At 43.0% G+C, this 18055-nt stretch overlaps 3 protein-coding genes across 4 annotated transcripts; 1 reads left to right on the forward strand and 2 right to left on the reverse strand.

Moving 5' to 3' along the window:
- The first annotated feature begins 29 nt into the window (after positions 1 to 29).
- Positions 30 to 792, forward strand: LOC122622088. Its single transcript, XM_043800271.1, has 2 exons — positions 30 to 376; positions 439 to 792. The coding sequence occupies exons 1-2, from the start codon at positions 215 to 217 to the stop codon at positions 649 to 651; spliced, it is 375 nt and encodes a 124-aa protein (XP_043656206.1). The 5' UTR covers positions 30 to 214; the 3' UTR covers positions 652 to 792.
- A 514-nt stretch (positions 793 to 1306) lies between these two features.
- LOC122622096 (diuretic hormone class 2) lies at positions 1307 to 16865 on the reverse strand. 2 transcript variants are annotated; one of them, XM_043800292.1, is made up of 4 exons: positions 16669 to 16865; positions 3203 to 3308; positions 2420 to 2545; positions 1307 to 2267 (listed from the first exon to the last, which is right to left on the reverse strand). In XM_043800292.1, exons 2-4 carry the CDS (start codon positions 3289 to 3291, stop codon positions 2132 to 2134), a joined length of 351 nt encoding a protein of 116 aa, XP_043656227.1. In that variant the 5' UTR covers positions 3292 to 3308; positions 16669 to 16865; the 3' UTR covers positions 1307 to 2131. The 2 variants fall into 2 exon arrangements, with proteins under 2 accessions (XP_043656227.1, XP_043656218.1); XM_043800283.1 differs by having other exon boundaries at positions 3200 to 3308.
- On the reverse strand, positions 4664 to 5877 carry LOC122622082 (lysosomal aspartic protease). The gene has a single exon (XM_043800257.1). It carries the CDS (start codon positions 5835 to 5837, stop codon positions 4719 to 4721), a length of 1119 nt encoding a protein of 372 aa, XP_043656192.1. The 5' UTR covers positions 5838 to 5877; the 3' UTR covers positions 4664 to 4718.
- Positions 16866 to 18055: the final 1190 nt, after the last annotated feature.

Here is an 18055-nt window from a genome sequence, read left to right on the forward strand (position 1 = left end):
ACTTTCGATTTTTAAACATTAAAAAGCTCCATAGATGGCAACCAATATTGGCTGCTAAGATTTCACAAGAATAATGTCTAAGAATGATAAGTATTTATCTTTATTGGAGCAAGAGCACCAACCTTTGTTTACCTGCAAAAGCTAAATGGATGGCAAACATTTTGCCTCAATGCAGTTGTGCTTTAAAACTTCTTAGGTACGGATACCATTGGCAATGGATCGGACATATGTGGAGGAGTTCATACATAAAATACGGCGGATTCTGAATTGCGGACTTAGTGAGGCCGACGAACTAAAGTATAAATTGTTCGAGGTTCAAAAGGAACTAGATGAAGCTAATGACTTTATTGCCGAAATAAAATTCGAATTGGATAGTGTAAGGTGTGCCATAAACACACGAGTTCCCAGAAAATTCAATGGACTTCTATCTGCGCACAGGTTGATATACTGGCCCTCCAGAATCAGTGGCTACGCGATGAATTGTTGAAGCTGAAGGCCGAGGAGGTGGGTGTGATTCATAGGGACTGGGATGAGGATCCAGCAACGCGAAAGGAGCGTCGCAGCCATCGACAGCAAGTTTCGGTCGGAATGGTGTCCCCTCAGCTCGAATGCCCTCGCCAAGAGCAGCGATACGGACGCAAACTGGATTAAGCTAATGGCTGATTACCTGGCTCTCTATTGATTGTTGATTGCTCGAAATCAGAATTTATTTATCGAAAATAATATTGTATGCCATTAGCCGCTTCCGACTACACACAAACCACTTAAAACATAAGGCTTATCTTTGTCGGCGTCACACTTTATAAAAATATATTTCTGAATCACAGAACGCAAATACTCAAACTCAGTATTTGATAAAGGTTTTCATTGCTCTTCATTTCAGTTAATGATTGCTGTTACCTTTGACTCTTATATATTTGCACAATATATTTAATCTTACCCAATTCGCAGTTGGTGGCGAATTTATGGCACCTCGAAGTCCACTTATGCGGCCAGCTAACCTTTCGAACTCCATGCATAAATCAGCCGATTCTAATTCGCCCGTAAGTACATACATAAATAAAATCAATTGCATTTGCAGCTCGGTGGCTTTCTTAATGGCTGCTCTGTGCGAATAAGCGAATGCAATGCATCTGCAACTCCCAGATGCAAAGATACATTTTGTGAGCTGTGCAAATTGGATGGCCAGCTGCGTCAGGTGTGCGATTTGGCTTGGTTTTGGGGCCAAAGATAAATGGGTCATTTCCGAATTGGGGAAACCCCCCGTTAAAGAAATAATGAATGAAAATGAAATTCAAGCCAGTTCTCAAAATGTAGACTTTTATTTGATCATGTCCGACTCACGTTAAGATATATGTTTGCAGCATAGACACAATAATTATTAAATATATATGCAAGTAGAATTCCGTAATATATTTGTATCGCATTAGTTGTACGTGTGTGTTTCAATCATTTATATTTACAATACTTAAAAGTCAGACCAAGTGAGACCAAGTCGGCTATGGGTAAAATAAACTTTCAGTTTCGTTGGGGTTTCTTTTCGGGTTTCTTTGCTGGGGTTTTGTTGGCTTCATTTGGGGGCCAAAAGTGTGTAGCACATATAAGTATGTATGTTGTGTATGTTTGTGTAGCTCTTTTTTATTTTTTTGATTTTGTTAGTTTATGTAAGACATACCTAGTTAAAGATTTTTTGCGCGATTATGCTTACACTTGAATATATATTTAGGATATTTATTTAAACTTCTCCCTTCTCTTTATACCTTTGCCCCTGATTTTGGGTTAAAACGAGCAATTGCTCGTTAATAGCAGAGTTGCAGAGTTAAAACTGAGATGGAAATTGGCATAAATAGTGTTCAACATTTTCGTTCGGAGCAACAGTTTAACGCTTTTATTCGGTTGTTCGCCTTTGGTAGATATAATTTCGATATCTGTTGAATAGTATTTTTGTATAATTCTTGAAGGAAGAGAATGTGATGAATGCATGAGGACATTTCCGTAATAAATATTTATGTACAATGAATAACAAACAAATGAAAGCTCTAGGAAAGTTTCAAAGTATGGGTCAAGTTTAGTTGTTTAGTTGCTGGAGTAGTTGACACTCGTCGTCCTTGGCGTCCACAGGATTCGCAGCTTAGACATCGGTCTCGGATCGCCGCCTCCGCCCGGGTCCTCCGGCAAAGTTGGCTGCAGCCAGACCCATGCGATGTTTCGCCTCCTGGGTGCCCGAATATCCGCGGGCCAGGCCAAAGTCCACGGTTCGCTTGGAGCTTTGAAAACGAATGAGTTTCGTAGTTAGCAATGATTTGGTTAGATTGGACGGGTAGCATTCAAATATATAAAGGTACTTTAGGTGCTTATGTGTATTAATCAATTTCTATCAAGACTTTAGTGTTATCTGCCAGCTGAGTGCATCACTTACTTCTCCAGATCGTTGCGGGCCCGTATGATGGTGCGCCCGAAGCGAGTCATCAGCTCCATGAGCAAGTCGTCGGGCACCTCCTCCAGTTCGTTGTAGCCAGCGCCACCGTATCCTCCATTGGATTGGCTATTTAAAAGTCAACGAAATGGAAAATTAGAGTGCGGCTTGTGGGGCTGTTTTGTTGTATTCGTATTTATACATCGGCATAATGCCGCTGAACAGGATATCCAATTACGTTGGCCCCGCTGAACTTGACATTCGACTGGCTTAAAATCTTCATTTGCATGGAAACCCAATTATTTGTTAAAGCCCAAATGTTTCCGAGCAATGTTTTCCATTCGAGCAATCGCTAATTAGTTGGGCTGGGGTCAATGAATTTTTAATAGTTACTTTGATGAAGGGAAATTGAGTTTTACACCCGCCACACAGGACATCACTTGTCCTTGGAATATCTGCAATCTACATAAGCGACTTAAGTGTATGGGCAAGTACTGCAATTTTTGAGACACTTTTCTGTCAACGTTTACATTTTGTTAATTGAAAATTTTCGTTCGCCATGTGAGCGTTTTTCGTTTTTCGTTTTTCCGACTGCCTAAGTATATTTTCCCCACCCACTCGCACTCAGTGGGGCAATTGCTTTGCTCAAATATTTGCGTGGCACATTTTTGGTTTTCGCAGCTTAAGTGACGGAATTTAATTAGACCATGTATGTATGTGTTCAGCCAAAATTGGAAGGGATATGTCTGCATAGGGGGGATGTGTGGGGGAATAGGGTACAACTACCTGGGCATCGGAGCTGCCTCGATGCTGGAGATGGCCAGGAGGCAGAAGAGGAGGAAGGCCAAGGCGAAGCAAGTGCATCGGTTTGTCATCTTTGTGCGGCTGTCTCCTGAAAGGAAATGGTTTAAATAATAATTTAATAAACATCGAAGCCTCAAAAAGTGCAATGTAAGCAAAGGTAAATTAAGTAGTAGTGACTTTCCCAATTTTATATAAGGCATTTTCCACATTTTCGTGGCCAGACATTGTGGCCGTTTTTCCAGTGCCTTCATAAGCTATTTGAAAAGCCAAGCGGTTTAGTGTTCTAAGGTCAACATCAATTAGAAGTCGATGGTGGGGGCTGAGTTTACACCCGGAACGGAACGGAGCGAAACGGAACGGAAGTCGAGTGGCGACCAGGTTTTTCCATTAAGTGATTCATTAACTGCTCAACGAAGCATTCCCAATCTGGGTTACCCTTCCTGTTTTCCGTCCTTTCTGCTACACTGCTACACTCATTTGCGTTGCCAACTAGTTGGCCAGCAGGGCCAATATAACCTGTGTTGTCCACCTGTTTCCACCGAGTTTGGAGTCAGGACACCTCCACTTTTTGCATTGCTCAACTGCACTTCCACTTCCTGTCATCGTGCACGGATGCCCCTCGTCCTTCCGCCGCTGCTCCCAAACGGTGTTGTCACTGTGTTGTGTTTGCCATTGCAAAACTATAGTCCCGCACAATTCCCTGACATCACCGGCTATCCTTTGACACCCCGCCACTATCCCTGACATCTGTGGCATTCCCCCGAGGTCTCCGCTGTCTCCGCTGTCTCCGAGGTCCCTCAGTTCCCGCCTGACACCCGGTGACACACTTCATTGCCCGGGCAACAGGCTGGACAAATGAATTGGCTCCCGGAGCTGATGGTTTCTGTCATTGCCTTCATAACACGTCTCCTCCTCCACCACCACCACCCATCGCACATCATCCCCTTTGGGTGCAGAGTCAACATTTGTCCCACTGCCAGCTGGGGATTTGCGGACTGCCGGATAACACAGTTGGATAACCGCTTCAGTCTCCTTAAGTGTCGATAAATCACAGCCACGAGATCTGATTCTGATTCTGAGTGGTTTAGTTGTGAATTGTACTTAGGTAATAGCTTAAGTCAATTAGTTTATACATTATGTACTCTTGAACCATTTAGGATAGGGATATATAGTTTCATTAAACGCATTGAACCCATTTGTTGAAATCCTATCAGGTAAAAAGAGTAATTACAAAGTTATAAGTGCGTCGCAGAAGTTAATTAACAAAACGAGATTAATTTGTTATGAATGGCAAATAGATAAGCATAAATAACCATGAATGTAAAACGCAATTGGAACCGCCTACTCATCCATCCCTCCACTTACGAAGTCGTGAAGAGATTAGATTGTTACACCGCCAGCCTTCAGAAGGTGCCCCACTTCAGGTGACCCAGACATTCGGTGTAAAATTCAAAGAGCTCGTTGCTTTATTGATTACTAATTGGGAATCGTAGGTAGTTTAGGCGACTGGGGCGAAGCCAATGCGGTTGTTGCCCAAGTCGAACTCGGTGTAGTACTGGCCAATGAAGACATCGCCCAGGATCCAGAAGTCGGTGCCCATGTACTCGAAGGCGGACATGCAGTTGCCATCCGACTGGATGATGTAGGCCGAGGGCTCCAGCACGAAGTCGGTGCCACCGATGTTGAAGGTGACATCGGGCAGAGAGCTGACGGTGGAGCAGTCCAGGTAGCCCTCATTGCCCACGTTCAGGATCTCGGAGAGCGTGATGTAGGCGTTGTAGGGAGCCACGATGAGGGAGGTGCCGGTATCGGCAATAGCCTGGCAGTCATCGCACAGAGACTCCCCATCGACGGAGGATCCGTCCATGGTGAACTGCCAGTAGCCCTGCTCCGAGATGGGCACGTAGGTCAGCGAGCCAGAGTACAGGGACGAATCGGAGCCACCGAGGATCAGCTCGCCACCGGAAGTGGAGGTGCCATCGCGGGCCAGATAGAACGAGAACACGGAGCTGTCGACCAGATCCTGGGACACCATGTTGTAGAACGGCGGAGCCACGCCATCCACGGCCAGGGACTCATAGGCCATGCCCAGGATGCCATCGAAGTTGGCGTCGTTGAAGTTGGTGCCCGGCTCGCTGGTGGACTCGGCAAAGGTCTGGCTCTCGATGCTCAGGCCATTGACGTCGACGGTATCGGTGGACAGGTAGCCGGTGAGGCTGCCAGTGCCATACTGGATGGAGAAGGACTCGCCGTTGGCCACGTAGCTGGAGCTGGCACTGGAGTCGTACTGGCTGTGCGTCTGGCAGGCATCGCTCTGGCAGGTGTTCGAGGGCACCCAGAGATTGGAGGAGCCCGAGTCGAACAGAACCTTGAAGCTCTGGGCGGGAGTGCCGATGCTGATGGCTCCGTAGTAGGCCATGTTCATCGAGTTGGACAGCTGCTCCTCATCCACGGTGCGCAGGCTGGGCAGCTGGTACTTGGTGCGCAGATACGACTTCTCGGCCAGCACATTCTGGCGCGTCTTCACAAAGTTCTGCTCCTTGAGGATCGGCACGCGGTGCAGCTCCGCGCTGGCCAAGGCCACCAGGAGCACTACTACTGCGATGGGTTTCCACATTCTCTTGGTTTGTCGTCTACTCGACGAGGTTGACTAACTGACGATCGGTGTGGCGGCTCTAATTTATAGCACTTGCCATCAATCACAGCCCAAATTGTGCGGCGATAAGATTTGTTGACCACTCCAGTCTTGAGCAGTATGAGTTCTTAATGCTCGCCCATCCGATAAATTTAATCTGGCATACTATCATTTCAGGTGATATTTTGGCTTTCTTCGCGATAGCGCTGTTCTCAAGAAGTGAATCCTGAAATTCGATTAGGCAGCTGGACTTTGTTTTGATTGCGCATTTTGAGTGACTTTGATAATGGGTTACATTAGGCGATAATAACAAGTGACTCTCCATGCTAATGCGTTAATATCATTAAGCTCTCAGATAAGCCAATAAATTGGAGATAGCGATAGGTGAGTTGGGGTTTTGGGAATAACCGAGAATTTAGGAAAGTCATGGGCAAATCCTCTGTTTAGCAAAAAACCTTTGTTAGGGTGATGAAATAAATGCTAGACCATTAACAGTCACAGGTTTTACTACATAACTTATTTATTCAATACACATGCAACCATCTTAAGAGCCACAAAATGCGGCGCCATACCAAAGAGAATCTCTTTTCAATTGGTTAATTTAAAGAAACGTGGCAATTGGATCGCTTTCAGCCAAGAGGAAACGTCTTCACTGCGGCTTAAAATTCCCTTCCAATCAAGTGGCCACACTTGAGCACTTTCACCAGCGATTTGCTCGCTCATATAAAAATATAAATTTCGTTTTGCCAGATAAAAGCAAATGCAGGTCTTGCCTTGCCTTGCCAAGGCTGCTACCATTAAGCTTAAGTCCCTATTGAAATCAGATTTAAAATCAAATAAAATGCCCCTCCAATTGGCCAAGCAGGACAATGGCGATTCATGGGTTCGATTGCGTTTTACTGCCAGCTGGACGGGGACTGTTTGCCCATGTGGGATTGTGGGCAGTAATGTGTGGATTTCTGGGTGGGATTTCGACTGGCGCTGTGTGGTCGGTCAGCCACAGGTTAATTGTGGTGCAGAGCATCCGCTGCTATCGCCAAGGGCTAGTGGCACACGGAGAGGGAGACGAGGACAACACATGGAGGTGTCCACGGGCGAGTGCGTTGCGCACTTTCGACCCAAATAAAGTAATCAACGGATTTCACGCACCGTCGGCCAATTTTGGTGACTGGCCATACTGGGCACACGGGGCGTATGATTACCGACGTGGGCCGCCTGCCTTTTTGTTTCTTGTGCTCCTGCGGTGACATTTCATGTGCAATTATTAGGCTGCTCAAATGGTGCCCCTACCCCCCCGTACCCCCCCGCCAACCGTTTATCAATCATTTTTGATTTATGGGCCCGGGCGAGTGGATTGAACTGGAGTTGATTGTAGTCGGTAAACACATAAATAAAGTATACGCCCGGGGTGGCAGGCCAACTAACCGAACAACTCACCGAATTGTGTGCGCTTGTATGAATTTCGATTTATTTTTTCGTATTTGCCGTGCGTGGACATGGCTTAAAGGCTTAGAGCGCGATGCAAATAATATTTAACCAAAAAATAATCAGCAAACATTCACAATTGGTAAATATTTCCTACGTCACACAGCCAGTGAACAAATAAATTGCTATCATGGAAAGTATCCGGTTCGGTCAGTGAGCATTTGCCTCCGAGTCACCAATGTGGGTGGGGCGTTCCATCAGCCGGAAGCACCCACTCCTCCATCTCCTCCACATCCTCCTTCTTTCCGCCGATTGCATTTTCACAGCTTGCTTGATCTGCGATGCACCCACTCGTGGTTTATGAGCCTCGGAGTCACTCAAGTGCCAGGCGATTAATCGGGCAGATACTCGCACTGTTGTTTCAAATGAACACTAGCCGGCGACCTTTGGCCTATAAGCACATTAAATATAACCCGACTGCGATGACAGATAGGTTCAACAAGTGAAAATAGTTTATGCTTTCAATTAACTAAAGTCAAGTGGAAAACGAGTTAAGCACATTTGCTTGGTTTTATGAGAGGTATATTAAATCTGTTGGATGATTGTGTTCGTTTCAATCATTATTTCAGTTAGAGTTTGACTTTCGCAACGAACTACTCAGGAATGGAGATCTTATCGCCCAACAAGCTGCTCCAAGGAACTTCAAAGAGACGTCCAGCAATCAGAAGCTGACTACATAATCTGGCGTTTGAAAACCCCCTTCGCGTATGCAAACCCATTCCATCCAGTGGTCGGAATGCCTCGGCATCGCAGCATTCAAATCCCATCAAGCGGAATAGGCCAAACAGTGTGGGCTGCCTGGTGGTTAACCCAAATCAAGTGTTGCCCAGTCAGCACGGGCATTTGTCTAACGAGATGAGATTCCTGACTGGCAGACCCACCTGCTACGCAAAACTCTCACCTTGGCCAAGTGGAAGTGTGGATGGCGATGGTCTGGATGTGGATGGTGGGAGCTGTGAGCTGGGAGGTGGGTGTGGAGGTGGGTGGTTGGGTGCAGCCTGGACAAAAGTGTAACACGAGAGTCAGACATTGAAATTGCATTGCCTTGATTGTGGCCAAACAACACAAGACACACTCGCACCCTGTGAGCCCCCGGCTTTTGTGGGTCGCTCGGTGGCCCGCTGCGTTGGTAACTGGAAACGTACTTATGATTGCTGGGTGGGGCCAGTTCGGAGGTGGTGCTGAATCTGGATACTCGGTACTGGGTACTGGGATCTGGGCACACAAATGGGCAAATTGAATTTGGGTCATTCAATCGCAAGGCCAGGGCTAAGGACTTTAGCCCACTTCCTTCCGCAGCATCGACAATCAGAAATGGTTTCACGTGCTTTAATCCCAATACCCAGCACGGATTGACTTTGATATGTATATTGCTTGAAGGACTTATCAATTACCCATCAGTTTCTTTTATTTGATTGCTAAAAAAAAAAGAAACTGCCCATCTAAAGATAGATTGTTTCAAATTAATATTATCCACAAGTAACTTTAGTTGTTAAACCTGTTAAAGCTAGGTATTTCCAAAAATAAACCACATTAAAACATGATTTGAATTAAAACCCTCTATGTAATGTTTTAAAGTAATAAGTTGACTTAATTATAAACTGAATATGCATATTTCTAAATTTAGTAAAAAGGGTAAAGTGGTTTATCTGCCTTCTTGGTAAAAGTATAACTTTACCTTGAAATTAGTTTGTGAAGAAATAAAACAGAAAATCCAGGCTCGAATTAATAATTACTTATTCAAAACAGGTAGTTTGTCTTTCTTTAGCCTTTACCCTTAACCATTATTTAATTAGCGTTGCATTACTTTCACTTTCGTTGAAGCCTGAAATTGAATAAATTGCAGGTAATTTAGCAAAGCCCAGCAACGGCAGGGAAGCGGCAAAATAATTAGGGGAAATTATTGCCGCGACAGCTTTCCACTTTTAGTTGCATTAAATTTTCATATACCAAATGGAAATTGCGTATACGCATGGAAGGGGGTGGCACTGGGAGCTGGGCGGAGGGTGGAGGGTGGGAGAGGGCATCACTCCCGTCGCGTTGTAATTGGATGCTTATTGAATTAGTGACAAAGTCGGCGGATTGGGCGGATGATTCTGCGGTGTCCGTGTCCGTGTCCGCTGGACTCCGAAAGTGGAAGAGGAGGAGGTGGTGGCCCCGCTGGTTTGCTGGCTGCCATTTTAGATATACATCAAATTATTCCGTTTGTCAAATTAAGCAAACAAGACCCGCACAGTCGGAGACAGAAGATTGATTTGGATTTGTGTTGGCAGACATTTGATTTGCCCCCGATCCCCGATCCCCGAGCCGAGCGTATCCTTCGTCCTTCGTCCTTGCGGTTAACGCATTGTGTGCGGAAGCGATGCCATCTTAACTGATTAGTTGGCAAAGCCACTGGGCCTAAGTCGGCTGAAAGTCCGCAAACATGTGAGTTGCCATTCCGCATTGCCAGGTGCAAAAGTCTTGTGCAGAAACTGGCTAATGGAAACGGCTAATGAGCTCGCACTTAACTTCCCCAAAGTCGCTGACAGAAGTGAGTTTTCCCAAACTTAAGTACCCTCTACTCCGAAGTTCGAATCATATATTATTTACTGGGAATCCGGTGCAAATCGGGGAGATATCAACAAGTCAGAAACGCGACCACTTCAAGTGTCGAATATCTGTAGGCAGCGATTTGTGACTTCAATCAAGGCAATAATCTTCAACCGATTAGATTGGTTGTCGCGTCAGTTAAGCTGGTTATGGTTATGGCCACAATTGTTAACACTTTAAAGCACGCGACGTCAGCACTTAAGTCTCAACAATAACACTTTCATTCAAGTTAAATTTATTGTGCATTTCTATAATGATTTATAATGATTAGAAAACGATTTCAGTTTCAGTTAAACACAGTAACCTGTAGTATTTTTTATACATTTGAGTACGCTCTTTTTACGACAGACAAACGACTTATCCTTCACACACGCTGGCCTAAAAGGTCACGTCATAAACCACTAGTAATTATAATTGTATAACCTATAATGGTTATGTACCATTAAAAGAGCTGTGCGAAAACTTTGGCCCGTTCCCCGCGGGATCTGAACTTTGGAGCGAAAGTTTGCCTCGCTTCCCGTCGAAAGGACACGGCGCAGAGACAACCGAGCATTTCTCGGATGCCAAAAACAATGTAAAAATTGTTGACCCAACATGGAAGAGGGTGGGGATGATGTAAGGAGCTCCTTTGCCGCACACATAAAGACAATGAGGTGGAAAAGGCGAACGCAAGGTGGGCACAGAGGTGAGGAGCAAGTGCGGGGGAAGGTCGGAGCATTTAACTTCAGGAGGCTAAAAGCATTGCCCACAACAACCGACAGGATAACGTCCTCCTGGGAGTTGCCACGCGAGCGCCGCCTTGGGTTTCCTTCGGGCCCGAGACTTTCAGGTCGTGGATGAGAATGAGGACATGGATGTGGATGTGGATGTGGATGAGGTCTGGATGAGATTTCGGGGAGTGGGGCACAGGCGGCACTCTTTACATTTACTTAAAAATTCATTGCGGCCCAAGGAATTCTTTTATTTTACTTCGGCCCCAACCTTGAATCTTTAAAATTGATGAAAAATTATGCCGAAAATGTCGGCAACAGATTAAAATAATTGCACTCAACTAGAGTCTTCAGTTTTTCATGTCGGTTCATGGGGTATTCGGGTTTGGACTTGAACTTGGATTCGGATTTGGTTTTGGTTTTGGATTTTGCGGTTGGTTAACACCGTACAAGCCACAAATTATGCCGGCAACAGGTTTTAGGCCAAATGGGAATTTGGTGTTAGGCAAATGTTTTTATTCTTTCACATTTCTGTATGCAAACTGTGGGAATTTGTGAATTAGCCTCCGGTGATTCGGAATTCTTGGGATCTTTTCTCTTTCTCTTTTTCGTTTTGGGTTTTGCTCTTTGCCTGCCACAATTCGATACAGTGTTTTATTCTTTGATGAGTTTTCGTTGTTTGGACAAGCCGATGATTTTAAATGCAAGAGAAAATAAAGCATGTCCCCAAGGTATGTTCGATAAAATACTATAAATGTTTTATTTATGTCGAGTGTATTTCGAAAAAAGGCTCATATGAATTAAAGATTTCACTGCGTTTAAACGCACTGGATAGTTTCAAATTTTTACTATTCAGGAGATTCGGTAATGAAGAGTGCTAAAAAATATTATTTATTCCTCGATTACGTTTCACTTTTGCATATAAAATATGTATATTTTGTGCTGGAAATATTCATATACATAATAATGAAAACAAAACGAAATAAAAAATATACTAGCCTACTTTTAAGGGCAGTGCGCAAAAACTTTCTGTTCGGTTTTACGGCGACGAGGCCAAGTAAGTATATCTTAAAAAAGTATAAACTGGAAAAAGAGGAACTTTGCAAATACTTTTCGCACTTGCTAAACTTCCACGTAACTCATATGAAGAATGGAGCCGAAAGCCAAGTGCGTCAGCAGAGTGACAAAATATTCAAATCAAACGAAGACCAGCAACTATGCCACTGGGGAGGGAATCAGCGCACAAAAAATGCGAAGAGGAAAACTTGTGTCGAAAGTTTGGCTAAATACTTTGGCGCCGCCATTTTGTTGTGCCACACAGTATTGCCATCCAGCATGCCACATCCGCCACATCCGTCAGCCGCAAATCCAAATCCCCATAGAGCCGTCATCATGTGCACCAGTTACCAGTTACCAGGGACCAGTTGCCAGTTGCCAGTTGTCGACATATCGATGTCAGTGGCGCAGCTCCTGCTGCTCTGTCACTTTCGCTTGATTGCATTGTCAGGTTGGTGCGGTGAGTAACCCCCTTTAGAATCCCCCCCTTTGAAACCACTCCTCACACATGTATTATGCAATCCAGAGCCACCCGGAGCCACCCACTTCAACCCGCTGGCTGATAAACTGCCGGTCTCAATGACGTTTGTTTGTTTGTTTATGTTTTATGAGCATTGTTGCCACAACTTTTGCTCAACACAAACAGCAGCAGCACACACACACTTGCCCCCTAACCCCGCTCGATTGCTCTTATTTTGCATTGAATTGCTGTTCGCCAGTTGCAAAATGTAAATGTTTCTCCTCGATAACACAAAGCCTTACTTTGAGCTCTCGCTGCCAGTGTATTGTGATATTTACCCTAGCAGTTGGTTCAGCAGCTCAAGTGCCTTTAATTGCCAGCCGGAATGGGAATGGGAACGACCTCTGCTAATTTCGTGGCATTTAAGTTTGCATTCCACACATCCTGGCTCCTTGAGCCTGAGACCATTGAGCCGAAAAAGTAAACACGAGAATGCAGTTGGAACGTGTCGTGGGCCTCGTTTTCATTAAGGTAATACGTTTTATTTAAATTGTTTTTCGGTTTGAAACTGCTCTCTTTGCCGTCATAAAGAAAACCATTATAATAATGAAAATTTCAGCAGTGGCCAAACGCAAAGGCAAATACTTAAACACTCACATCCGCGATATATACATTATATTGGACCTCGTTTAATATTCGGCTTTACTTGTTTTGCACCGCCAGCTGAGCTGGCGAATAGTATTTAATTTGAATACCGACCATAAACATTCGGATATTTTGAATTTTCTGTAAGCAAATTTATTACAAAATGCGAACTTTGTCATACAAACAATTCATGACTCGGGCATGGGTGGGATTAAAACAAACACTTCCAAGGAGGAGCACGCATAAAACCCAACGCCAAAGCATTTTTGAGGACTCAGGAGCAGATGGACGGGGGGTTTAAGGATGTTTTTGGGGGCCTCCGGCGAGGTTGAATGCATGTCTTATCATCGAGGACTGGTATTTGGACGGAGGACTCACGTGGCAGCAGGAGCAAGAGTGCCCGGAAAATGCTGATGGGAAAATGCAACATAAAATACTTTTTAAATGCGAATAAATATTTGGCAGCTGTGCGGTGGCATACCATCAAAGCGTTTGGAGCTCGTGGAGCTCGAATGGTGAGTTGGCGGGCTTTATGTCGATGCAAATGCAGAAGGAAAGTGAAAATTTATATGTTAAGAGGTTAACACACTGCAAGAGTGAATTTATCCTCCACGAAGGCGTAAGCAGCTCAGAATGAGTCAAATGGGGTGAGAAATCACGTGCAGTTAAGCGCCAATATTGGTTGCAGAATGGCAGATAGAGTAGCTCAACCGAAATGTATCTGCTAGATAAATAGTGCTTAAAGGTATGGCAGTTCGAATATTAAAGCAAAAGTCTGACAAATTGTTGCACTATTTAACTGATTTATTTCTCTTAACTATTTCTGAAGGAAACACTATTCTTCCCCTATTATTTCACCTTACAATTATAGTTGCATGTAATACCATTCATGCTCACAGAAAGAATCTAAAAACCTGATATCTAGCCTAATAATTAATTACTCAAACACCACAGGCCGGTCATATTAAAAGCAACTTTTAACAAATTGTTACGCACTACATAAAGCCCCTCACTTGACTTTGAACACCCCTGGCATTTGAGAGTTTATGAATTCATAAACTCGCCCAATTAGAGGCGTAAACATTTTCGGACTGAAAATCGTGCTCAATTAAATTCATGCAGGCAGTCGTTTGGGGAAATATAAAGCGGAAATATTATGAGCCAAATACTCCGCATAATAAGAATGCAATAAATGTGGGAGATGAGCCTGAAAAGTGGCCCCGAATCTTTGAGTTTTAGCAGGGAATAAAGAGGACTGCTCCCAATGAAAAGCGTGGCAAGCATCCGAATCTCATCTGCAATTGTCCCCAGTTTTGTTTGCATTGTCATGGCCTTGGGGCCTTGGGTGTTAATTTTCGAAGGGGATTCCCCTGCCCTGCGGTGATTAGTATGCACATGTGAGTCGGGGCCCCAAGTTCGCAAGCTGCCAGTAAACACTGGCTAAACAATTTAATTAATAAAAATATGCAAATTTAATTAGAGCGAGAGCAGTTCAAGGAGACTGGTGGCGAAACATTTTTGGCCCAAAAGTTGCCTAAGCTTCTAGGCGTCTATGTATTTCGTATTTTGTGGGCTTAAGTCCCTTTTCGCCATGCTTAAGTGAATTTTTAAAGCCTCTCGCTTAAGCATTTTTTAATTGTTGCCCAGTTGAGGTAAACTCCTTTACTCCAGCACGAATTAATTAAGTATGAAAGTTTCCGCCTCTGAGTGTTTTCACAGACCCAGGGATAAAAGAAAGCGAGTGGCCATGGAAAAGAAATCCCAAGACCCAAATCATCTGCCCTCTTACTGTCTTATATCTGCAGTGTGTTCCCTTTTGTAAATTTAAAGAAAACAAGAATTGGCCACAAATCGTCACAGTAGAGAGCATTTCATAAACAACCGCAGGGCAGGGGAGGGGACATGAAAATAAGTAGTTTTCCACGCCCTCTATTTCATCCAAGGCACCTGAGCGAGAGAATTGAATTTTCCAGAAATGCCATTTTACGCAAGAAAGTAGGCAACACAAAACGATCAAAGGTCGCAGGAGGTGTGAAAACAGTGAATAAAAACACTTTTAGTGCGAAGAGTGATGAATGTGAGCTTAGTCAAGCTTTTCCATTTGAAATGTGAAACAAAATAGTACATAAATAAGACTACTTTTGAGTTCACGATCTTGGATTTGTATGGTACAAAATGGCGAACTCAACTTAATTATAATAGTATGGGGAGATTTCCCTGAGATACTTTGTGGCTATAAGCTTATAGTTTTTTATTAATCGCTTAGTGATTAATGTCTGATCTTCGCAAAATCATGTGAACTGCAACCAATTAAAAGTGAAGCTCAAAATAGTAACCGAATTGCGATTTAAAGCCAGTGAAAACATAATCCGCCTTGTTTACAATTTCATTCATGATACCGAATGCTTAATTAAAAAGCGGATGTAAAAAATGAAAAGGATTAGAAGCAATTGCCTGGGACACTGTGCAAAACCAACTCACGTTTTCTGTTGCCGCAGCTAAGCGGCTTTTGCGATGCACCGCACTTGATACAATTTAAATTTCATCATTTTCCAATTATGCTTTTTTCCATCTACATGGTTAAATGGTCTTCAATTTCGATGCCCACGTAAACGAAATTAAATTGCTCATTTATTAAGCGTTGAAATTGAAGTTGTGTTCGTCAGCAACTTCAATTGAATTTTCTTTAAGTTTTTGGGGGGCGCATCAAGTCATTCGAATCACTGAACAACTGAGCAGTTTCTGCGAACTCGAATTGCCCAACTGTTGTTCCTCATAAAGGAAAATTAATTTCATGTACCAAACTTTAAGATCAAAAGTTCCACAAGCTCGCACTGAAGTTTTAGCAATTTAAGTTTGAAACAGCCAAGAGCGTTACCCGTAAGATCATAAAACTATAAGGACACTCTAATGTGGCAGCAAAATAAAGCTCCAAATGATTGCGATAATCCAAAGGACTTACTTGGCCCGAGCCCAGCCAAGAGGTAATAAAGCCAGGGAGCCAGCTTCAATTTTGTAGCAAGAAAATAAAGATTTTCCCAGATACTAGGGGCAAAAGGTCGCCTAGGCCAGAGCCCAAAGAGAACCCAGCCCATTTCGGAAGGACAAAGGGGATGCAACAAATGTCCTGGGCTCAACACACATCGTCGAAGGACCTCTGCATCGGTCCTGGGCATCTGCCTACATGTGGACTTAATGGCTTAGGCCAGCTAAGAAGCAATTTACAAAAGGCCGGCTCATTTTCTGATTTTTAAACGTTGGCAATTTTGAGCCATGAAAACATTATTAAATGCAAGTTGAAAAAACGGAAACACATATTTGATTAATAGGTTGGCTTTCATAGATTAAAAATATTTAAAATTGGGAGTGGCAGTTCATTGCCTTTTTTATGTTAAATTGATGAAGATATTCTCTTCATTAAAGCAATTTCATATTTAAAACTAATAAAAATTAACAAACTTTTTATTTCGAAAATGTTGTTAAACCGAGTATAAATGGTATTCTAAAATAATAACCTAGTTTTTCTATTAAAACAAAAAAATTCTGTTAAATTTAGTATTAGCTGAGAAATAATTTACCCGTCGGCAAAAACAAAAATCTTGCAATCTGAATTTTTTTTACAAAACCTTCAGTAAAAATAATATGTTTCTTTTATATTTCTTGATCAGTTTTAAGATACTTCTTGAAACATTAAAATAATTTATCTAAACGGGACTATTAAAATATATGAGTTAATATTTTAAACCAAGATCTTTTTAAGCCTATAAAACCTTACCAAATTTGTGTGTATTACTTTATAATTGAAATAATAATTGAATATCTTTGTAATATGCTATAAAACATTTGAAACTTTATTATCACTCACCCTTTTTCACAAATGCACACAACACTTTTGCTTTAATTGCGATCAAAGTTCAAATGTTTTAGATCGATTCCACTGCAAAACACAGAAAGCAAGTTCAAAAACGTTGAGCAACGGTCGATGGGATTTTGAAAAACTCTTTTGGAATCGGTTGTCTAAAATATTAACCGTTAGTGGCTGCTGACTGCACCGCTTTGAGACTGAAACGCAAGTGAAATCGGCAGCCAAGGAGACCGCGATTTATACGAGGCCAGGATACGAAAGATTTCAACGCGTTCAGGTGGCAGCCGAGTGGAAACTCCGAAGTTCGCAACACGACGACTGCCGCCCACGACGTGATACTTGCTGCTTTTGTTGCGTTGCTTTTGGCCAATTTCGATGGGGATTTTGCGCAGTCATGGGACGTCGGTGGGTGCTGGCCAACTGGTCGTATACGCAACACGTGGCAAAAGGGCAACTGCTACGGCTACGAATGCTACGACTACGCCAATGGGGCAAGCAGTTAGATATATCAGTTTATTAATCATCTATTACGCACAATTATCGAAGCGTTTATCGAGTCCGTCCACCGTCCATGTCCATCGATCATGGGTATCAGCATTGGATTAATCAGCATCTGATTGTTTTCAATTAGTGCCTGGACAGCTGCCGTATGTCGGCCGTCAAATCCAATATAAATCCCCCCAATATTCCAGATTATTAATAACTTTACGGCCATTATCGCATAATTGGCAGTGCATCAACTATCTCTGCCTTTTTGCCCGCGGCAACTCTGTCTAATCAGATGCGATTACCATCACAATTATTTGGTTATTTTGGTTATTTCGGTTATTTTTGCAAGCTCACAATTAGTCGTCCCTAAAAGCCATATAACGTAATGTGATAATTCCCCATATTGATAAGGAAGTTATATCATTGGCTATCACCGGACTGACTGATGTAATGTGAATGCTAACTGTTGATATTTGAATTGTGGCAATCCCAATCATAAATAGTGCATAAAGGTTACTATAAAGGTTACAATTAAATTATGCAATATTCATTGATAACAATATATTCTAATAATATAATAATATTTTTATCTCCGCAGAGACCAATGGTGATTTCTTTAATGTTAGGAAAAGTATTTTATTACAGTGTATTTTTATTGCTTCATTTCGACAATTTATGGTAAAAAATTAGGAGTTCTTTTTGCTCTGTAACCTAGCTTAATACCCTCTAATCCATGTCAATCCTTTGACTGACCCACATTTTTTCAGCGCTCCAACTGAAGCTAATTCATGTGTACCAAAAGGTTGGCCGGCGGAAATGGGAAAATGGCCAATGCCTATGTGGGAATCCTGACCGCCCATATCCACATGGAAGTATGCATGTTTATCTGCACATATGT

The sequence above is a fragment of the Drosophila teissieri genome, chromosome 2L (genome assembly GCF_016746235.2).
Source record: "Drosophila teissieri strain GT53w chromosome 2L, Prin_Dtei_1.1, whole genome shotgun sequence".
Lineage (NCBI taxonomy): Eukaryota > Metazoa > Arthropoda > Insecta > Diptera > Drosophilidae > Drosophila > Drosophila teissieri.